Source organism: Camelus ferus, chromosome 8 (genome assembly GCF_009834535.1).
Source record: "Camelus ferus isolate YT-003-E chromosome 8, BCGSAC_Cfer_1.0, whole genome shotgun sequence".
NCBI lineage: Eukaryota > Metazoa > Chordata > Mammalia > Artiodactyla > Camelidae > Camelus > Camelus ferus.
Genome location: NC_045703.1, coordinates 21,206,983 through 21,231,031, shown reverse-complemented (window position 1 = coordinate 21,231,031; position 24,049 = coordinate 21,206,983). Strand labels below are relative to the sequence as shown.

Genomic DNA, 24,049 nt, shown 5'->3' with positions numbered 1-24,049 from the left:
AGAGGAAACTCTAATTCGAAAAGATACATGCAGTGTTCATAGCAGCACTATTTACAACAGCCAAGACATAGAAGCAACCTATGTCCACAAACAGATGACTGGATAAAGAAGATATGGCGTGTGTGTGTGTGTGTGTGTGTGTGTATAAAATGGATTACTACTTGGCCATAAAAATGAATGAAATAATGCCATTTGCAGCAACATGGATGGACCTGGAGATGATCACACTAAATAAAGTCAGAGAAAAATAAATTTCATGTATCACTTATATGTGGAATCTAAAAAATGATACAGATGAACTTATTTACAAAACAGAAACAGACTCACAGACATAAAAAGCAAACTTATGGCTACCAAAGAGGAAAGGAGGGGAAGGGATAAATTAGGAGTTTGGGATTAGCAGATACAAGTACTATATACAAAATAGATAAACAACAGGGTCCTGTTGTATAGCACAGGGAACTATATTCAATATCTTGTAATAAACTATAATGAAAAAGAATATATATATGCATTACAGAATCACTATACTGTATACTAAAAACTAGCACAACATTATAAATCAATATATGTCAATTAAAAAATTTTTTTTATTTTAAAAGAGGGCCATTTTTACTTAACTATAAAATAAGGAGTTCCATTTTAATTTTTTAAAGGATGCTCAGTAGAAAACTATATACCTCTTTTAAATTGACCTCTGCCCAGGATAGCTATATAATTTATTGCCCAAACTACAACTTCTTTAAGGGTGAAAGGAAGCATAATTAGTACCCAGGGGCCCCAAGCATGTACCTGTGGCTGGGGGTCCACATAGACACTGAGACCATGAACAGGGAGCACTCCACTCTTAGATGTAAATATATTTGCGAGCCACTCTCTTATTGGGGTTAGAGGGAGAGAAATTCAATAAATGTAAATAAAATCCCTAAAGAAAGAGAAAGCTTCTCTCTTATAAATCTACTAATACTGCATATTGACATTAAATCTGCCAATTTATATTCTCATCACCAAGTTAAAGGAACTAATTTTCTGTCCTTTTCTGTGCAAAATTAGTGAGACCTTATATCTGGTCCTAAGATGTTTGTACTATAGTAATGTTGCCCTTATCAGCAGGATAAAGCTTTCACTTTTTTTTTTTTTAACAGGTTAGTTTCAAAACAGTCATGGTGAGAGCAAAGTCTAAGGGGAGCAGAGGGGAGTGGAGGGAAGGATGGTGAGAATGCTGGTATCTAGCAGATCAGCTGTAGTTTAAAAAAAAAATTTGAGAGCCTAAGGTGGAAAGAAACACAAGAAAGAAAATTCTCAAGTAGAATCCACGCAACTGGGGATTATTGTGAATGAACCCAGAGACACTGGCTTCCCGGTTTCCATGTGGGGCCTTTTGCTAAATAATGAGACCATTACCCCCAAAACAAGGGAGAAGTACTTGAAAAGCAAGATTGAGTTGCAGACCTTCCTTGGCCATCACCTCCCCTGAGGTGATGCATGGTTAAGAATGCATCAAATACTTAATTAACAGCTGTTTTACTTCTTCAGGGCACAGGGCCACCAGTTATCTGATTGTCAGGAACCATCTCTGAGACTGAAACTAGCGCCCTCATTTTTTTTTTAACACCCCCGCCAAAGTCCTTATTATCATTTATGAAACAGAAAAATACATTGTTAGTTCTGAAACCCGAAAAAAGTTGAAGACAGTAGGCGCTAGCTTTGTGAAGCATCCACAGCAGCTGTGGAAAGAGAAATTAGAACAACAGAAAGAATTTATTAGGAGACAAGAGTTACATGTAGATCTGTTCTTTGTTTATTTACTTCACATTTTAGGTGACAGTATGAAGGCTGCCCTGTGCAGTTGTGTTATCGTTATTAGCTCTCACTTAGTGGTATATAAACTCACTACCATTCACTCCATTCACTGCAAAGCTCTTCTTCCTGAACAAAGCTCTGGCTTTGCTTTTACTTAAGAAATCATTCTGAGGTCATCTTGTCACCAAACTCAGGTTCAACTGCTCACCTCTCAAAAGCCAGTAGTCAAGAGACAAGTGTCAATAGAAAGGAAAGGTGCTTTGATCAGAAAAGCCGGCAGTGTGGGGAGATGGTGGACTCCTGTCCAGAGACCATCTCTGAAGGTTCTGCTCAGCCATGACAGTTTTTGAAAGGAAAAAAGTAGGTGTCGGGGAGGGGGATTTGCTGGGCACCGTGGATCTCACTGAATCCTCGAGCCAGGAGGTTGGGTTTGCATCTCCACTGCATGCAGACTGGCTAACTCTTTTATCTTGCCCGGCGATCTGCCTGCAGGATTGCTAAGGGGCTATTGCAGAGAGAGAGCTGATTATTCTTTAACTGCCTAAGTCTTTATTTTTGCTTCTTTTTATCTAGGGAAGGAATCAACGGGTTAGCCAAGGCATGGTGTGCATTCAGGGAAGCTTAGGTCAGGCGTTAGTTTCAATTGCTTAGTGATCACATTCCTATAATTAGGTTCTTTGAAGGTTAAAGGGGGACAGAAAGGGGGCAAAGAAGCTGCTTGCAGTTTGGCTTCCATCCACCCAATTCTCTCATAAAACCTCTCTTCCATTTTTCTATTTCCTTAAAATATGTTTGAGTCTCTTTCTCTAAGAATGTTCTAGAAAAAGAAGAAAGACAGCCAAAACGTGTGCTTCAGAAGTAGCAAAACAGTGTTTCAAAGTTTCGCTGTTCATCTGAAGGCCTTTACTTTTGAGTAGGAGACAAGGGGGCAGACGTGGGGGTGAGAATCCTTGTGCTGCTTTTTGAAGTTTTTGTAGGTAGAAGAGAGCTAAGGTTACTTTTCCCAGTTTCTTTCAAATCTCTGTCAAACGCTGCTTGGGGGTGCCGCTCTAAAAGTTTTCAGATCACAGAACCCAAGTGAGATCTAAAAATCTGTCTCCGGGTGAGGCTTTATCACCACGACCATCAAGAGCCCCGTGTTTCCAGGGTCACTCATTCCTTGTTTTCAGTGCACAGCAGACCTGTTAAGTTTCCACCAGACAAACTAGGAAGGTACTTGCAATTCAGAAAAGTGTGCATTTTGCAGGAGGCCACTGAATCCACAGTTCTCCCCCTAAAAACATCAAATCTTTAGATGCCTAGAGATAAAACATTTAGCTGTGTGTCGGAAAAGAAAGCAATTTTAAAACCTTAGGATAAATAATATTGAGGGAGTAAATGATTAAGAGTTAATCTACCATTTGAACAAAACAACAAACTTAGACTACACTCTTTAAATTTCGTGACCCATTTATTTGATCAGGAATATCTACAAGTTCATTTTATTTTGATAGCTGATAAAAAACCCTCTTTCTTTCACACGCTTAAGTCCTAATGACACAACTCTTGTAAATAATACAATTATTATTGTATGGTACAATTCTGATAAATAATGCAATTTTAATAAATGATACAATTCTGGGGTGATGTATTCACCTAGCCTACCACCTGTCCTGTTGAAATGATGAGTAAAGAGTGAATCTGAAATATAACACTTGTAGGGGAGGAAAAGTAACTTTCCCTCTACCATTCTGAGTTCTTAGTAGACTAGCTCCTGTAATAAAACACATATTAACAAGAGAAAAACAGGAGTTTATTAATGTGTATGCCTCATGTACACATGGGAGATACCCAGGGGAAAACGAGTAACTTCAAGATGTAGTCTAAACCACTGGCTTACATATGACCTTTGGCTAAAGACAGAAAAAAGAATGGTATGGAGTGGCCAGTTAATAGGGAGGTTACCAGGAAAAGCAGGGTCAGTGAACATAAGATTTGTTATGTGGGTTTAAGTCAGTGCCTTCTTCATTGATAAGAGTCTCTTGTGATTCAGTCATCCTTCTCTGCCTGGTACAGAGAAGGAAACACCCTCACAAATGGGGGTTTCCTTTGTAAATCTAAATGTCCCTTGCGAAAGTTTACCTTCTACTCTGTTTTCAGAGCTTCTTCTGCATCTGCTGCTTCTCAAAATAGTCAGCTCAAAAGTAATCCTTGTTCCAAAGAAGCCTGTTTGGGGGTGGCATACACTGCTACCCTTCAGTATTTTCTTTCTTTTTAAAAATGTTTGAGATAAATTAATGTTAAATTCACTGTTTTCACAATTTCCAAGTGTACAATTCAGTAATTTTTTAGTACATTTTTGATGTTGTAAAGCCATCACCATTATCTAAATCCAGAGTATCTCCATCACCCCATAAAAGAACACAGTCTTTCCCAATTCCCCCCCCCCCCCATCCCCTGACATGCAAAAGTGTACTCTGTCTCCATGGATTTGCCTACTCTGGATATTTCATATAAACAGAATCATATAATACGGAGCCTTTTGTGCCCAGCTTCTTTCACTTAGCATAATGTTTTCAAGGTCCATCCGTGTTGTAGCATGTTCATTTTTTTATGACTGACTATTGTATTGTTTGGATAGACCACATTTTGTTTATTCATTCATCAATGGGTGGACATTTGTATTATTTCAGTTTTTGGCTATTATGAAAGATACTTCTATTATTTGTATACAAGTTTTGGTTTGACTGTATGTCCTCAGTTCTCTAGGAATGGAATTGCTAGGGCTTGTGTGTGTGACTCTTGCACTGTATGCAGTTCCTTAACGACTAATGATCTTGAGAATCTTTACACATGCTTATCGGCCATTTGTATATCAAGAAATATCTATTTATAACCTTTGTCCATCTTATAATTGGGTTATCTTTTTATTGTTGCGTTCTAAGAGATTTTTATTATTCTGGAGATGAGAAGCTTATCAGATACGTGATTTGCAAATATTTTCTCCCATTCTGTGCATTGTCTTTTCTTTTTCTTGATAGTGTCTTTTAATACACAAAGTTTTTAATTCTGATAAACTCCAGTTTATCTGTGTTTGTTGTTGTTGCTTGTGCTTTTGATGTCGTATTTAAGAAATCATTGCCTAATCCGAGATCTTAAAGATTTACAACTAGATATCTTTTTAAGAGTTGTATAATTGTATCCATTACATTCGGTCTTTGCCCTATTTTAGGCTCATTTTCATGTATGGTATGAGACAGCGGTCCAAATTCTTTGTATTGCCAGTACCATTTGTTGAAAAGACTATTTTTTTTCTTCATTTATTGGTCTTGGCATTCTTCTCAAAAATCAGTTGACCCTAGATGTACAGGTTTGTTTCCAGAATCTTTATTCTGTTGTGTTGATCTATATGTCTATCCTTATACTGGTATGACAGTGTTTTGATTAATGTAGCTTAGTAGTGAGTTCTGAAATCAGAATATGTGAGTCCTCCAAATTTTTTCTTGTTTTTCAATATTGTTTTGGCAATTCTGGGTTCCTTTCCCATATAAATTGTAGGTTCAGATTGTCTATTTTTCCAAAAGAAGTAGTTGAAATTTTGGTAGGGATTGTACTGAATCTATAAAGCAAATTGGGAAGTACTGTTATCTTAACAATATTAAGTCTTTTAATCCATGAACAGAGGATGTCTTTCTATTTATCTAAGTCTTCTTTAATTTCTTTAACAATGTTTTATAGTTGTCAGTGTACGAGTCTTGTACTCTCCTGCTAAAATTATTTCTAAGTATGTTATTATTATGCTTTTGTAGATTAAATTGTTTCTGTAATTCCATCTTTTATTGTTCATTGCTAGCATAAGGTAAACACCACGTTGATTTTTGTATAATGATTTCATATCCTGCAACTTTGCTAATAAAGTTGTTTATTAATTCTGATAGTTTTTTGTATGTGTGGATTCTCACGAATTTTCTCTATATAAGATCACATCATCTGCAAATATAGTTTTATTTTATTCCTTTCTAATCTGGATGCTGTATATTTCTTTTTCTTACCTAATTGCCCTGACTAGGACTTCCAGTATATCTTTGTCGTGTAGGGAGAAAACTTTCAGTCATTCAACATTAAGTATGATGTTAGCCATGGGTTCTTTGCAGATGCCCTTTATCAGGTTGCGGAATCCCCCTTCTATTCCTCATTTATTTAGTGTTGTTTTATCATGAAAGGATGTTGGGTTTTGTCAGATGCTTTTTCTGCATCTATTGAGATAATCATTTTTTTTCATATATTCTCTTTATATGACATATTACATTGATTAAGCTAACCTTGCATTCCTGGGATAAATCTCTCTTGGTCATTGTGTATAATTCTTTTAATATGCTGCTGGATTTGATACGCTAGTATTTTGTTAAGAATCAATGTTTGTAAAGGATTTGGTCTGCAGTTTTCTTTTCTTGTGATGCTCTGGTCTGGCTTTGGTATCATGGTAATACTGACATCAAAGAATGATTAGAAAACGTCCCCCCATCCTTTTTTTGGGGACAAGCTAGAGAAATACTGATATTAATTCTTCTCTTTATACATTTAATAGAATTAACCTGTGAAGCCATCTGGTTCTGTGCTTTTCTGTGATGGAAGTTTTTCTGTGATTCAGTGTCTTTACTTGCTATATATCTATTTAGATTTTCTGTTTCTTCTTGAATCACTTGTGGTAGTTTGTATCTTTCTAGGACTTTGACCGTTTTATCTAGATTATCTAATGTTTTAACATACAATTTCTTACAATATTTCCTTATAATTCTTTCTATTTCTATAAGGTTGGTAGTATTATCTTCACTTCCTTTCCTGATTTTGGTTATTTAAGTTTCTCTTTCTTTCTTGGTGTGCCTATCTGAAAGTTTCTTAATTTTATTGATTTTTTTTCAAAGAACCAACTTTTTGTTTCTTTTGTTTTTTCTTTTGTTTTCTTATTCTCTATTTCATTTATCTCTGTTCTAATTTTATTATTTCCTTTTTCTGCTTACTTTGAAATTAGTTCTTTTTTCTGGTTCCTCATGGTGGAAGTTTAGGTTATTGATTTGAGATCTTTCTCCTGTTCTTGTTTCTTTGCATGACTCATAATTTTTTGTTGAAATCTGGACATTTTGAATATTATAATATGGCAGCTCTGGAAATCAGATTCTAAACCCCTCCGCAAGGTTTGTTGTGACTACTTTTAGTTGTTGTTTTGATACTTTTGTTGTTTGTTTAATGACATTCTGAACTAATTCTGTAAAGTCTATTTTTTGTCATGTGTGATCATTGAAGCCTCTGTTCCATTAGCTAAATGGCCAGCTAATGACTAGACAGATGTTACTTAAACTCCCGGAACCAAAAATTATCTCCCCTGCAGAGGGGCTCTGAATGTGTGTTAGGCATGTCTTCAAACTCAGCCAGGCAGTTTGCAACTCTGCCTGAGCAATCACCACTGCTTGCTTAAAACCTCAAGGTCAGCCAGAGGCATCTCAAGTCTTTCCTGAGCATATGCACAGCCCTAGGCATGTGCATGGCTGTCTAAATTCTTGTGAGTATGTCTAAGCTTTCCAAACCCTTAATCCTCAGAGCATCTCATTCTCCTACAGTCTTTCCTTCTGAGCATTTTGTTTAGTCTGCTATTTGCCCTGACTGTTACCCATTGCCTCAGACAGCAACAACTGGAACATATGCCTGTAACTATTTTCCACAAATGGCTTTAGGTAACAACTTTAGCATAGGTGCCTTCCCAGCTTGGCAAGACAAAGACAAGCCTTTTGAGTCAGTGTTGCCAGGCAACCACCCAGAGGAGACAAAACAAACAATTAAATATATTCTGGTACTATTATTGGGCATATGTGCTGTTATTTTCAAGGTAATAGCTGAACTGGAGAACAATGGCTGGACCTGAGATCAGTTAAAATGCCCCAAAGCTCACTGTTCTTACCAAGTTAAGCTGATTTTCTTGATTAAGCACTTTTTAGTTTGCTGCAAGCTTTTAATAAGTTTCCAGAGTTCAAAAAAAGTTGATTCTGACTGTTTTTGCCTGTTTTTTCCATTGCTTTTATGGATTGAGGGACTCCTGGAGTTCCTTACTCCACCATTTTTGCTGACATCACTATAGTGTTTTCTTTTTCAGTTAGGATTTTGGGGGGAGGGTATACCTCAGAGGTAGAGTGTGCTTAGCATACACAAGTCCTAGCTTCAATCCCTAGTACCTCCATTAAAAAAAAACATAATAAATAAATAGACCTAATTATCTCCCCCACAAAAAACCAAACAAGCAATTAGCATTTTGCTCTGATGGTTAACTTAAATTTAAGGGATTGTACTATGGTTAATTTTATGCATAAGGAAAATACTGGGGGTTTTGATGTATGACTGAAAACTATCAGGCCTGTGCCTGAAATGGGGTGTGTGTGCTATATTATGTGCAGTCTTCTAAATGCGTCCTAAAACTTAGAATTAATTTTGGTCCTTATGCAAATGTACAACAGTCAAAAAGTCAGAAAGAAGCAAGGATAACACAGAAAAGAATAATATAACATTGCGGGGAATGGAAACCAAGCATTGAAAAATGTAAATGAAAGCATTCAGCAGATGTCTAACCCAGTATCTGTTGGAGGATATAATGATAGGCAAAGAGATGCTTAGAGAAGTTAGATTTGTTTACGGTGCGGGTGGTATAAAGAGGTAGAGAGGAAGGCCGATGCTGTGTGTAAGCTGAGCCCGAATAAGTGATCGCGAAAAGCACCACCGCAGTGAACAAGTGAGGAACCTTCTTCCTGTCATTGGCTTGGTGCCAGAGCTTTTTTTTTTTTAATTTCAAACTAAAATTTGAGATTTCTTTACATATTTACACACACCTAACGAGCACGCATTTTTAAATTATATTCTGTTAATTTAAAATCAAATTATGTTGGTTCTTTTTGTTTGTTGTTGTTGCCACTGTGTGTGTGTTTTGTGGGTTTTTTTGTTTTGTTTTTTTTTTTTTCCCTGTAGCAAGGAGCTGTACCTCCAGCCAGTTCGGTTCCTCCTGTTGCCGCTGCCCCATCAGTTGGACAACCTGGAGCAGGATTTGGAATGGTGAGTGATGGCCGGTGCTAAAAATTGTAACTGAGACTCCTGAGGCGTTTGCCAGATCCTGGATTTACTGTAGAGTACAGTTCCTGCCAAAATGCAGTAAGGTTAAAATTTAAAACCTGAGAATGACCTAAGGCGTCTTACACATGACATGATAAAGTAGTTACAAAATACTTCAAATAAACTCCGCCATCAACAATTTTTATAGTACCTGTTACGTCATTTTTGGCGTACTAGTTACGAAACCGGTTCTTAGCTCCGTCATCAGAATCAGCCCCTCATCACTATACTAGGTAGGACTTTTCCCTTCTCACTTTTATCACTAGCAAATTGTAGGGCCATCTTCCATAAAGAAACAAGTGTTTAATCCCTTCAAGAACTACGCTTACAGAAGACGAACAAACAACACAAAGCCTGGTGAGAGCGAGGATGCTGCGAGGCCGGCCAGGCTCCTACCGCCCCTCCCTGATGCTCCACAGTCAGCCGGCCTCCCGATACCCATGGTTCAAAATGACAGATTATGCATTCTCACAGACCTGGATTCCTCAGTAATGTTTCAGAAGCATGTTAAAGACATAAATGTCAGGGCATCGCCAGAGGGGGCGCCACTCACGCTGTGAATGCCTCTGCCCCCCAGCCTCCCGCAGGGGCAGGCATGCCCATGATGCCTCAGCAGCCGGTCATGTTCGCACAGCCCGTGATGAGGCCGCCCTTTGGAGCTGCAGCTGTTCCTGGCACACAGGTCAGTCTTTCAGGGTCCACCCAGGAGGGATACTCATTTATGAGTGTAAAACTGTCACGCGGCAAACGGTTTAAAAATGTTTTTACCGGATGCAGTCTTCATATCTGTTGCTTCCGATGTAAAGGGAACATGGAAGACAGATTGGCAACAGTGTGAGGTTTGGAGGAAATGATAGAAATAACTGACTGTTCAAAGGTCCCTCTGTGGCCAGAGAATAGGTTCTTGCCTAACGCAGGAAAGAATTCAAGAGCAAGGCATCGTAAAGTGGAAGCAAGTTTATGTAGAGAGAGACACGCCCATAGACAGAGTGGGGGCCGTCTCAGAAGGCCAAAGAGAGTGACCACGAGATGTGGGGTGGTTAGTCTTTATGGGCTCGGTAATTCCACATGCTAATGAGCAGGAGGATTATTCCAGCTATTTTGAGGAAGGGGCAGGATTTCCAGGATTTGGGCCCCCTGCCCACTTTTTGACTTTTTGGTAAAAGGTTTAGGGTCCATGAAGGGCAGTGGGGTTCGTGACTCTGGCAAGGTGGGCTGAAATAAGCCAGCCCTAGCTGTTGTGAGATTAGGCATTACCTCGGGCTATTTGTAGGGGAAACACGCCCAGTTAAGAATGTACTTTATCTGTTGAGGGATCACTGGCAGGCATCTGAGAGCCAGGAGTGGGGGTTGTTGGACTTTGAAGGACAACAGTGGGCCCAACACACAGGACCATCAGATTAGTCAATTTTCTAGAATGAAAGCAATACCTTTATGACAGTTTTATCACATTGAAAAGAGACCAGTAAGATGCAGCCAAAAGAAGAGATGCCTGGGGGGACGTCTGGGAGGGTTCCCCACTTTTGCCCTCAGGGGTGCACACCCAGCATCAACATGTGACAAGACGCACGCACGCACGCAGCCCTGCCGGCCCCAGAAGCTTACTTGGGCTTCAGTGTGCAGAGTTTTTATTGACGTTTCATGATATGGCAACCATTGATTAAATTATTTTCCATGTGGTTAAATTCAATCTCCAGCCCTCTTCCCTCCCTGAAGGTCAAACTCATATCATGTGGCCCAAAGACTTAACTCTCTAGTTACATGGTTGGTCTTTCTGACATGGCTAACCACCCACCAAGTCATCTTGTTAGCAGAAACTATTAGGTGTGGTTCCAGGAACCCACCTGAATAACAAAGACATTCCTATCACTTGGGAAATTCTAAGGGTTTAGAAGTTACCTACCAGGGTCCAGGGCAAAGGGCAAACCTCTCTTTGGATGAGGCCAAATTTCTTACTACACAGTGTGCTACCTTTATTAACAAAGATGCTAAAATAGATGCACTTTGTTGAACTGTTCTGCTGCTGATCGTTATAGTCACACTGATGAGCCACCCTTTCTCTATTCGTCTTATAAACTGCCGGGCCAGAATGGAGGTATGTGTGGAACCAAAGAGGTTTTCACCATGAGCAGTTGATTTGGATGAAGGCAGAACACCAAGTTATAACTTTGCTAGCACGGTGCTGAGCAAACCACAACACATAGCTCAGAGTATTTTAATAATATTAGTACATGGTTTCATTTCTGGCATATTTTTAACTTCCCACGTGGGTACTTACATTGTCTAATCAAGAGGACCCTACTGTGAACTTTCTGAGGGTGCTTTAATCCCCTCTGCTTCCTTGAATCATCTGCAAATTTATTCTCTACCTGTTCCCAAAATTTGTTTGCAACTTCTTTACTTTAACCCTTCAAAAGCCATAGGCCCAGGAGAGAGGATGGTGGGGTGTTCAAAGAGATGAATTTAGATATTAGAGAGTCTAGCCTTCAAGGCCATAACCAAACCATTGGCTTCATGAGAAATTTCCTATTCTGCTCTGAGACTAATGAATGCTGCCTAGAGTAGTTTTGAGAGGGGAGTAAGGAAGGTTTGGGGTGTACTAGTTGGGGTTACCCTAGATATTTAAATTCTAAGAAAGATCTTATTTATTGTGAATGTTTTCTTAATGGTTGAATATATTCATGATTACCACCTTTTTGAAAAAGAGGAGAGATGTTTCTATTTTTACGAATTTGGAAAAATGTTACTGAGGTTTTTAAAAATCTTACTGTATTTGGTGTGCTGAAAGCTTTAGAAAAAAATCAATACAGTTTATTATTTAAGGTAGTTTCCCTGCATGGTACCAGTGTTGCATAGCATCAATTTGTTTACTTAATTCAAAGAATGAAAATGAAAAAATAGAGGCTATGATGAGAACACAGTGCTTTTAATCATTTAATTGGATTTATGGTAATTTAGGAAATGGTGTGCCATATTAATACAATGTTTAGATTGTACTTCCTGTGTCTAAGAAACATAGCTGATTATATACTAGATCAGAAAATAAGCATGCGTTTGTAGCTGCAGAAAGCAGGGCAGTTTTTCATCACCGATGCCTGGCCTGTCCCACTGTCCCTCAGCTGGTTGGCATCGTGATGATGTCATCTTACCTAATTGTTAATTAGGGACCAATCCTGGAGTTCCTTATCTTCCAAACAACTGCAACCCTTACCTTTATTTTTTCCTGGTCTTTCTTTGAAATATGATCCCGGTTTCAAAAAATGGAAATTTGACTGACAGATACTATAATCAGTCAGTAGTTTCTGGACCTAGGAACAAATCTAAAACTCCTTACTTCTGGAGCTCTGTTTACTGAACCAATAAAAACATACCTCCCTGCCCTGTGATCCCAGGTTTCTGAGGTTTCCACCGTGTTCCAAGCACAGGAGAGTAATTAGACTCAAAGGGTACACGTCAGCTATTACTCTGCGTAGATTACATGACCTTTTCAACACCTTGTATCCTACCATTCCTGCAAAAGCCTGTTCCCAGAACTGACTTCCGTCACACAATGAAATAATTTAGGTATTAATTAGACAGAAACAAGGTAAGTAAATTTCTGTTGCTTTTGCTGCAGGTTTAGTGTGATTCTTCCCTGTAGGATATGACAATCTTCTCCACACGCTAGACAGGCAGTACTGGAATTTAGTGACATTTGTAACTAGGAGACTCTTTGCTCATCTGAAACAATCCGTGCCCCCAAACTTGACAGGTTTTCACTTAAAATACTTTACATGAAACCTTAATATATTTAGCTAATACTTTTAAGTAATTTCTTAAGTGGCTTTCTGCAAACTGTTTTCTTTCCAATTTTCCTTCAAACTCTATTAGAAAAGTCATTCCTATTCCTTATTAGTTTAGTGCTACTAATAGCTCAAAGTAAAAATGCTTTTGTGTAGAAACGTTGTTTGAGTTTTTTTTTAACTATGTGTTCATAATAGCTTTATGTGACTAGTTTTTCACATCTTCCCTGACTAATACATTGTTCTAACAGAGTCCTCAAACTTCACTTTGGCTAAGTTTGATGTCAAAGAATGCCAAGGAAGCCAGTATCACTTGAAGTATGTTTTATAAATCAACATCTAAGACAACACTGTGGCTAAGTAGAGCAAAGTCGATTTTGTAAATTTTTAGCCATCTGATCCTCCGCATGTTTGTTTTCTGTAGTATGTGCTCTGCCTAATGCTCATCTCTCTCTGTTTGCTTTCTGTTTCCACTGTCTTGGGCTGGCTTTTCCCCCGTTAGCTTTCTCCAAGCCCTACACCTGCCACTCAGAGTCCCAAGAAACCTCCAGCAAAGGACCCATTAGCGGATCTTAACATCAAGGATTTCTTGTAAACAACTTAAGGTATCTAATATTGAGCTTTTCCTGTGGGCTTGTAATAATGACCTATGCTCTGCTTAGTTATTTTCGCTATGATGTTTATACTTCTGTGTTATGAATATATGTATACAATAATAATAATATGAGTATTTATGCTTTTTAAGTCAATGTTGAAAGCTACCTTTAAAAATGATTTTTAATCATACTTAATTTATAAACCTAAGAGAGAGAGAAAACTCTAAATTGTCCTTGCACTGGAAAGCACAAGATTATACTGATAAAGCAAAAAGCTGCCCAAGCTACATGATAAATTAGAAAATTTCCACTTCATTACATGATGACTGGAGTTTATAGAAAGCTAATATTTATAATATGGCATTTAGAAATTGTCTAAGAAGAGGGGAGTGATATAGCTCAATGGTGGGGTTCCTGCTAAGCATGCACAAAGTCCTGGATTCAATCCCCAGCACCTCCATTTAAAAATAAATAAATAAATAAACCTAATTAACCCCCCTCAAAAAAACAAAAATAAAAAAATAAAAATAAGAAAAGAAATTGTCTAAGAATGTATTTGGCTACATACTTATATTTTTATTTTATTAATCTTTATTTGGCCTCATCAGATAAAGCTTAGATTATTATTACCCTTTATATTTCTGCATTCAGGCAGAATTTTAAATTTCTAGCATTCTAATTTAATTTGATGTAATTTATGAAATGACTAATAGTGGAGTTATGGGAGGAAACTGATGGAGGAAGATGGTTTACTAGTAACCCCGCACTTCACACAGTGGATGAGTTCTCAACAAATACTTGCTGAATGTGGATGATCCGTAATAGTGATGCTTCTCATTTACATGGTCGTTTCCGTATCTACTTCCCAGTTATTAACTCTTTTGATCATCTCTGTAGGAGATCAGACCCTGTGAGATAAATCACCAGATACTTTTGTCTCCATTTCACAGCTGAAAAAACTGTTCCTTGGCATTAAGTGATTTGCCCAAGGTCACGCTGTAGGAGTGTCCAAGTTTTTGGACCACTACCCAGGGCTATTTTTACCATCCATCTATTACCTATATTTTTTAAAAGCTTCCTCTAAAGTCGACTAAGATTTTTTTCTGGATTCCTGTTTTAAGGTTTTTTCTTCATGCAAAATTAATACCTTATCATTTGAAGACCTTGACATCTCAGCCAAGTGGTTTCTCCTTGTGCCCAACTTTCCTGTTCCACTTTGCGTTGGATTGGGCTGAGGCAGGCATATGGGAGACAGAGAGTACTTATTTCTTACCAGTTGGAGTTTCAGGAATGACCAGGGACACTGCAGAGAGCAGCCTTTTATCCACCTTTTATTCAGTAATATTGCTGTCATCATACGCCAGGAACTCTGATAAGTACCTGAAACATATGCTTGAGGCAGTCCCTGCCCTCAGAGGTTCAGAGTTGAGAGACTGATGCAGACGATGTTATGAAGAAGAGTTACCCCCATGGCTAAGCCTTAAGACCCCAGGAAAGATTTCCTGGCAGAGATGACTGGTGAAGGATGGGAGATAGCCAGGGAGCTTAGTGGGGAGTGGCGTCAGTGAAGGCATTGAGTCACCAGGGACGTCTCACTTCTCTTCTGTTCTGTCACTTGTTCAACTGGTTAGCAGCTCATTGAACACCATACCTGAAAAGAACCCAAAGAAAAAAAAGAAATCCCTGCTATTCCCACTTACTTCACTGCCCTTTTTTTTTTTGAAAGGTTAACTGTTCTTAATTGATAGTGAACATCTTACTAAGATTTCTAAGTATCCAAATTTCAAAATTTCACTGATACAATTTTCTTATCTAAAATGAAGCTATACATTAAAGGGTTTTTTTTGTTGTTGTTTTTCCTGGCTGAAATTTTAAGCTTGTTTTAAAGAACTGTGAAGTTTCTAAATGTGAATTTGGTAACACAGAAACGTTTTGTGTGAAGATTTTTCACTGGGACGTAAAATAGCAAGGAAGGGAAAATGTTGGAGGAGTATGTAATACTGTTTGCTAATTCAAGTGCTTTTTATCTTTACAGCTGCAATTTTTGTGACCGAATAGGAAAAAAAAAATGAGTTTGGAGCCTTCAAATAAGATTGATGCTCAGAGTTTCAAAGTGAGCCACCAGTACCAATCCCAATGCTTAGTCATAACTTCTCTTCCAAAATGTGTAGCACAGCTGTGAAAGTGAACACTAGGAATGTGTACTACCTTAGCTGTTATCCCTACTCTCAAAGCTGTAGTGTATTTGGGTTATTTGTGTGTTGTACGATGTAAACAATGAATGGATGTTTCTGATGCCTTTAGTGCTTTTCTGGACCTCACCCATGGACGAATGATGCAGCTGTTGTGTGGTGAGCCATTTGGAAAGATGTGTCTGTGTTTTTGAAGGTTTCAATGTATATATAACTTTTGGACAAACCGAAACTCTCCCTGTCCATAAATTCTCTTTTCTTCTGTATCTATGTTACAAATATAGTGTGATAATATCAGATAGTAAGGAAAACACTCTTAAATATACAAAACTTTTTTCGGTGTGGAGTACATTTTTCCAATCACAGGAACTTCAACTGTTGTGGGAAATGTTTATTTTTGTGGCACTGTATATGTTTAAGACATTTTATTTTAAAAAATATATAAAGGTTAATGTCCAGGATAAATATTTCTCCTTGAAGCTACCTTATCAAGAATGAAAAATCATATGAGAAGAATTCCCTATTTAATCACTGCTGTATTAAAATAAATCTGTTTTAATGATATTTGACAGGTTTTGCACCTAAATTGACCTATTTATTCATTCTTGATTAAATGCACTGAAAAGCAAAGGGTCCGTTTCTATCATGCCCATGAAAATGAAATTAGACATGTGCTATTCAAGTGATGCTGAAGGCACGCCCAAGGTATATCTGTAATTTAAAGATTACTGCAAATATTTTTATTTTCTTGTGGGTTTTATGTACATCTGTTAATTTGGTAATTCTTTGTGTGTTCTGTAGACTAGTGTTCTTCCATCCCTCAACAGAGCTCAAAGTAGCTTTTGTTGTACCATTGTGATTAGAATTTAAACTAATTCAGAGAATTGTATCCTTTGCTGTACATACTGTATTCTTTGATTTTTAATTTGTTGTCACACTGTCTGTGCTGATGGCTTGGCTTAAGATTTTGATGCATAAATGAGGTCACTGTTGATCAGTGTTGCTAGTGGCTTGGCAGCTCTTCGTCAAAGCATATTGGGTTGGAAAGGTGTTTGCCTTTTTTTCAAATTATTTAATAGATATATGGTACCATTCAAAAGTGGTTGTATCTGAATTTACTGTGGGGATAACATACACTGTAATGGGGAAAAATTACCTAAAACCAATTTCAAAATGGCTTTTCTTTGTATTTCAGTTTAAAAACCCAGTGCATGTACGCCCTCTGAGATGCAATAAACACCTTGAACAAAGAAAATGCAAACCTAATCTTTCTCTCTTTTATTATTTTTTACGGGGGAAAGTCTTTCAAATGACACAAAATAGTGCAAATTTTAAAGCATTTGGGGTGAGAAATGCTGTCTGTGCCAACATAGTTTTGATGATTTTTCAATAAAGTGAAAAACAAGGGAAAAAAGAACAGTTTTAATCAGCTGTCATTAAACTTGGGACTCTAAGTGGCTGCTACCAAATAAACTGAAATTCCATATTCCAGGGGGAAAAAAGGATGAACTGTCTTTTAAAATATGCAATTAAATTCTTTTAATAGTTTTGCAAGAATTCTCTGTTGACGGTGAAGAATTATATGACTTTAGGTAATAGTTTACCTACTCACATGTGCACAGATGCTCAGACACACAATCTAGATTAGCCAATTTTAGTAAAATTGGATGACTCTGTGCCTTTAACTAGATTGTTACACTGTCTCTGAAAGTAGACCCATCTCCAATAGAAGTATTCTTCAAATAGGAACATATTCTTATTTCTAAAATTGTCTTTCCCTGAGTTACCTAGGATTTGTGTCTTTAGAACTAACTTTCAGAAGCTACTATCTGATTATGTAATCTGGTTTTTATAGGTTACACTTGGATCATATGTTACTTTGCGGGCATAATGTAATTAAAATGTGTTTTAGATTGTAAATAATTTTAAGCTTAATATTACATTTTTAACATCCTTTTTCCCTTCCTTCAGTAGCCCATCTGCTGTAAATTCTTAATAGGCAAGGCAGCAAGAACATAGTTTTTAAATCGGACCCTGGAACCTTGCTGTGGTGAGCTTCTTGATGTCCCGGTGGGGGAATTGTCTTAGAGATGATACGTGGGATGAGGTCCTCTGCTCAAACAGTTAATGTCTCTGGAGAATTTCCAACACAGGTCCAGTTGACCCGTGGTGTCCTTCCTCTTGGTGAGCATGCCTTTTGCTCTCGCCCCTGGGCTCTGCATGCGGGCACACGTGCACACAAGCACACTATTCTGGGTGTGACCACACCACTGCTCACACCAGGGGTCACTTTGCCAGCTAACACAGGGCCCTCTGCCTAAATTCCCTCACCAACCCCACAGATGCAGCTCCTACTTGTCCATCATGGCTTCCCACCCTCCTCTTCTCAGGACGCAACTTCCATCAGCCTTCATGGCAGTTAACAGGCTGTGTTATCATGAGCTTGAAGGTGGCATCTGCTCTGGCCATGCGTGAGCCTCAAAGGCAGGAAAGTCTCCTCTTGTTCATACCCTCAGCAGCTAGGGCTTCAGGAGGTAAGTGTCTGAGGGATGAACACGATATGTCAGTTGTTTGAGGTCCCTTCACTTATCTGGGTGCTGCCAGGCTGTTGTATTTCTGATGACTGAAGAGTAACTCACGCAGTGCGTTTGTTATCAAGTGTTTAATAGAGTTTTAATAACTCTCTCTCTCAGCCATTGTAATGGAAGAATTAACACCCATTAAAAACCTGACTATACTTAAGTAAAAACAAAAAATCATTTTGAGTTGAAAGTTTGAGTCACTTTCTGTTTGACATAATGATTGCTAGTGGTTTTCTCAGTACTAAAGTGTCTCTTCTCTGTTTTTCATGTTATTTATTGTAGTTTAAAAAAAAAAAAAGAACAAGAACCAAAGACTTTTGTGGTGGAGTCACAGGGTTCAGAAAAGGAAGAAAGGAGTGGGCATGAAAAAATAAATGAAAACTTGATTGACAGAAAGATAAAATGTGCAGAGCCCTCTTTCTGCCTCTTAAATATACACACACCTTTAACAGTATCTCCCCAAATTTTTGATGGTGGGAAAAGGGCATGGTCATGTAGCAGTGATGACAGTGTTTCTTGTGTGGAAGTAGTTGATGAAACTCAAAATGTGTTTCTCAGTTGGAAAGTCACGTTGGTCTAGCCTTTTGAGGCAGTGGGTTTTATGGTAGCTTGTTATTCATCCTCTTGGGCCATAAGAAAACTTCTGTTTCTCATAACCTGGCTGATGGCAGATTTCACTAATGGATACATTATTCAGATCTCCTGTGTGAGTGGAAATATATGAGGGAGTGATGTCTTGTGATTCATTGGTATGGGAATTAACCTTAGCTAAACTCTCAGATCTTCTGCTACAGCAGAAAATCATCCAAGTTCATTTCCACTTATGGCATGCCTGTTCAAGCAGTTCTGAAATAGGAAGGTATACTGAAGGTATACTGAAATAGGAAGGTATACCTATCATTGAACAGAAGTTTACAAACTCTTTAGTCTCAGAACTGAAATTTAAAATGTATTGAGGACCTTCAAAAGCTTATGTGGGCTATCTATGTCTGTCAGTACTTACTATGTTAGAATTTATAACTGAGAACACTTTAAATTTTTGCTTAATTCATTTAAAACTAAAAATACTAAAACTGTTCTATATTGTCAAATATTTTTGTGAAAAATTCTAATTTCTAAAAAAAATTTTAAAAAGTGACATTGTTTTGCTGTCTTTGCAGATCTCTTTAAAGTTAGACTTAACAGAAGACAGCTGCATTCTTACATCTGCTTCTGCATTCAGTCTGTTGCAATATCCCATGTCATGCAGTCATTGAAAATTTCACCGTGAGCGTACTTGTAAGAAAATGAGCATCTTAGCAGTCTTATGAAGGCAGTTTTTCCCTCACAGTCTTGTTATAAAAGTAATTTTGACCTCACAGACCCTTTGAAAGGGACTCCAGGTCCTCAGGAGTCCCCCGACCACACTTTGAGAACCGCTTCTTTAGATCAAAAAGAATTGTTCTCATGTCATTTGAAAGAAAAAATTTACTGGGTAACATAAAAACACAACCACCACCACTGTGTCTTGTTCAGTGTCTTTCCAAATGCCTTCATCACCCTAACATTTGTTTTTGAGTGACCACGAGGCGTGTACAGGAATGGGAGTTCTGTATCAGCCTCCACGGAAGAGCATCTCTGTTCCACCATCCACTATTAGATGAGTTACGTAAGATTTCTAAATTTGTTTTCTTGTCCATGGAAGGGAGAAAATTTCTATTTGTGTACTTACTCTTAAATGAACTAATACGTAGAGAATGCTTGGTACAAAGGTAGTGCTTGGTAAATATTGCTGTTGCACTTCTAAAAGTATTATGGTTATTTTTGCTATAGGTTTTGTCATTGGTCTAGAATTGTAGGACACAAAAAGATGGAGAAGACAGAAGCATGAAAAATAGTCAATAATAGGAACAGTCCCTAAGAAAGTACAATCACCAGAAGTACTCGATGTGTTTTAAAATTTGGTAAATGTAAGTGCCCATGACACATGTAAATACCACTCACTGTTCAACACAGAGCTGGAGGATGAGGTGTCTGGGCAGGGCACAAACAACAGCCACCAAATTGAACTTGATTTCCTAGTTCCTCCTTCTTAGCACAGTTTGCAGTATCTAAATGTCACTTTTTAAGAACATAAATGAAAGATGATGATATGATAGATGCTTTGGGCCCATACTGGAATTATTTCTATTGGCCAAAAGTGTTTCTACTTGGAGATCAAGTATATTTAACAAATATACTTTGACAGTGATTTAAAAAAAAAAAGAACTAGGATAAATATTTAACGATTATTTGACAGAGATGGAAGATACTATTGAAGTGAAAATATCCAGACCGGACATCGTGTGTGTAGGTTGCAGCCTTCAGGGCTGGAGTACGGAGATAGTTTTGAAAAAAAGCCTATGGTAGCAAGAGGCAGTAGCCTGGAACAGAACCCAGGCCTGCAGATGGGCAGGAGCTAGCAGGCTCCCCTTCCAACAAGGGGAGGGGGAGGCTGTCCTCTCTTAGTGATGGGATTCCCTGCTGTTAACCCACTCTTTAATAAAAATTCATCTCCAGATACCCGAACAACCCGTGGTTCATCTCTCTTCTTCAGAGTAGGGAACATCTTTGGGGTAAGTCAATGAATTTTATAATAATTGTCTTTGTAAAACTTAAACAGGAAGTTCAAACTTACAGCCTGAAGGGTCTTAACCAAGGAAATTTGGTGTTATTTCTTGAAATCATCTGCTATTTTGGATCACATGACTTGACACCTTATTGAAAACGGGACATGGAGTTGTGACCATGTATGTAATGTTTTAGATGTAAATCTGGGGTCAGATTTTTTTAACAACCTGTCTCTTCTCTCAGGGGAAAAAAGATATGGCTTCAAAGCTAAATTAAAAGGAGCATTTAGATGAAAACAGACAAAGGTGTGGTTTCTATTTGATTGGGTACAAAACAAAATATAGTTATGTAACTGACAAGTTGGTTATGTGTTAACTAATGGATTAGTTCACTATAAAACTACATAATATTTACTATTTAACTTTTCTGTTGCTTTCTTTGTGTCTGGGTGTTATCAAATTTGTTGATAACATAGTGTACAAAAATGTTTAACATACATGTCTAAGAGTGAACTCATTATCTGTTTTCCTCAAGCCTGGTTCTTTAGTCTCGGTTGGGGGTCTCACTGTCTACCTAATCTCCCATGCCAGGAATTTGGGGTGACATGACCTCTTCATTTCATCTCTCCTACGTTTAGAGGGCCACTAAGTATACTGAACATTCTGCCCTCAGAATGTCTCATGAGCTACCTTCTCCTGCCATTCCTTGATGCCACTTCCTTAGGACAGCAGCTCTTTACTGGACTCTATACCTCTGGTCTAATCCCCAGCCAAACCCACCCCAATCCAGCCTACGTGGTGCGGCCAGATTTCCCTCTCAAAGTACCCATATGATCACATGACTTTTCCGTGACTTCTCCCTGTGTCAATTCCTGGTCATCTAAAGGTTAAAGTCCAAGCTCTGTAGCATAGCATTCAAGGTCAAAAGTCTATTCAAGGGTAGAAGTCTAGCTTGGAACCTGATTTCTTGCCATTCCTCACCACTAGGAGGAGCTAACCTCCTACAGCAGCAATCCCCAAACACTACCCTAAGCACACCGTGCAGTGGCAACACTTCCCTGCCTTTGCACAGGCTATTTCCCCTCTCGTGGGTGCCCTCCCCTCCCCTAGGCTCCCCATGGATAGACTGGCAAACTTCAACTTATCCTTCAAAACCCAACCAAGATATCACATCCTCTAGAAATCTTTTTGTCACGTGTACCCACCCTGATAAGAGTTGATTCTTCTCAAATGTGTCCCTTCAGCACTTTGTACTTGCTTCACTTTTTCCCACACTATTTTTTTAAACATGTGTCTGACTTTCTTACTGTATTATGAATTCTTTGAAGGGTAGAATCTAGGACTTAACACTCTTGTGTGTCTAAAATTGGACTCAGTAAGTTTGTTGCACTATATTGATTTGATCTCACCTTTAGTGTAAAACAGATTAGGAATAAAAAATATATAGTATCTATTAATTTCCAGAAAGTAAGTAAAATTGAATTTTGTCACTGATTGTAACATGATTGCATATGTTCTGGAGTTTTGTAAATTTGATTCATTTCTTATCATCATAAAATAGTATTATGACACTGTTACTCCTAAAATGTATTTCCACTTTATAAAACACTGGAAAGGATACCATTTATGCATTTGATAGTTTTACCACCACTTTCCTTACCAGAATACTTGAGGAAGTTTACAAGAAAAAATACAAAGGTAGGTAAAGCTGAGAAAGCATTTAATCCAGGAGAAGAAGAGAAACATCGATATTGTGCAGTGAGGGAAAGCTGTGGTAGCTGGAGGGAGTTAGTTGGGGGAAGACAGGTTATGATGGTGGGTCCCAAATCAATTCAAATTATGATCATCATAATTACATGGAGGGCTTTATCAAAATCTGGGCCTCACTCTTAAGGGTTCCAGGGAAGACCTCAGTGGAGCCCTGGAAACAAGCTTTCTGAAATAATTCCCTAGGTCATTCCGACGATCAACCCAATTGGGAAACCCCAGAAATACCATAAATCTGGTGGACCCACAGTATGTAGCTTTGTTTGAAAGTTATAAATGATTCCAGCAAAAGAGAACTGTCTTAATATTTCAAAATAGGGAAGCCACTGAGTATTTTGTTTCATCTAGCCTAAAAATTGAAACATTTAGTTCCTAGTCATAAAAAGATGGTCCATGTGGCATGATGATGCATTGGTTTCCACCAAAACCAAGCTTTAATTTGGGGGTGTGTGCAGGAGAGAGAGCCTGGGCCCAGGACTGCGAGGCCAGCCTCCATCCATGGGGCCACGTCAGTCACGTACCAGTCCCCATGAAGTGGCACAGCAGCCCACTGGGTGGGTACAATGGTGTCGCTGATTTTCCCAGGCCACAAAGAGAGCTGTTTAAAGTAAATGTTCCAAGTACAGTGGCAGAATACTAAATTTGGTTCTGTCTCAAAGATAACATGCTTTTATTTTTAGGTAATTGCTTGATTGAGTTGTACTTTTGATGGCAGTAGAATCTTGGCATCAAGCCCACCCTGATTTTTACAAGAAAAAAATTAAACGGCACTTTGTAGGTATTGTAAAGAAAAACTATTGAAAAAAAATGTAAAAGGTGCATCTTCTAAGATTATTAGCTGCAAAGTTTTCTAACAACCGATCCATTTAGAGGAGTTTTGAGGGGGGAAAATTATGTCCTCCCAGATCTCTCTACAGTGTACTCGTGTGTTCTTTCCTCTGATACCCTGAGACTTATGTTGTTTTGTGACCTGGTGTCTGGGTCAGTAGCCATAGTTCAAATCTTAAGTAAAGCAAAAATTGCAATTTCGACTCCTGTCAATTTAGGAGAGTGGAACGGCTGGTAGGGGGAGCATGCTTAGAACAGAAAGGGACTTCTCGTCGACTTCCAGAAGCCTCAGTGTCTAAGGATTCCTCTCAGGAAGCCTCTGAAGGGCTTATCCAGCTGTGAAGAAAGAACTTCCTTAATGGGGAGTTGGTAGAAAACCACTGTATTGTTGGCTAAATCCCAGGAAACTGGAAGGGTCAGAGTAACATGGTGGTGGGGAGGGGAGGTTGACTGGTTTCAGAAAACAAGAGTTGCATCACCCCGGTCCTCCCAGTAAGTGCACCAGCACACACACACACACACTCACACACACACACACACACACACACACACACACACACACACACACTCACACACAGACACAGACACACACACACACACACACACACACACACACATACACACTCACTCACACTAGTTCTTCAGGGATGCTTGACTGCTTATCTCTGCCCTTAGGAAGTTCCAGTCTTTCTTTCTTTCAATGATAGTAGGTAATTTCTAAAATCTTATAATACTGATTACAATTATGAGCATATTCTCTTTGGTAGACATTTACTTTTA

At 38.4% G+C, this 24,049-nt stretch overlaps 1 protein-coding gene and 1 long non-coding RNA gene across 13 annotated transcripts in view; one reads left to right on the top strand and one right to left on the bottom strand.

The window, feature by feature from the left end:
* The window catches only part of SNAP91 (synaptosome associated protein 91), a 128,272-nt gene extending 111,502 nt beyond the window's left edge, over positions 1 to 16,770 (top strand). For 11 of the 12 annotated variants that reach the window (XM_032484528.1, XM_032484529.1, XM_032484536.1 and 8 more), the window contains 4 exons: positions 8,794 to 8,877; positions 9,512 to 9,616; positions 13,219 to 13,321; positions 15,348 to 16,770. In XM_032484528.1, the coding sequence (XP_032340419.1) occupies positions 8,794 to 8,877; positions 9,512 to 9,616; positions 13,219 to 13,311 (282 nt within the window). In that variant the 3' untranslated portion in view covers positions 13,312 to 13,321; positions 15,348 to 16,770. The remainder of the gene's footprint in view (positions 1 to 8,793; positions 8,878 to 9,511; positions 9,617 to 13,218; positions 13,322 to 15,347) is intronic. The other variant, XM_032484533.1, reaches the window with a different exon arrangement.
* Positions 13,491 to 23,405, bottom strand: LOC116665288. The gene is made up of 3 exons (XR_004321824.1): positions 23,395 to 23,405; positions 21,699 to 21,702; positions 13,491 to 13,571 (listed from the first exon to the last, which is right to left on the bottom strand). It is a non-coding gene; the product is annotated as an uncharacterized LOC116665288 (long non-coding RNA).
* Between the last annotated feature and the right edge of the window lie 644 nt (positions 23,406 to 24,049).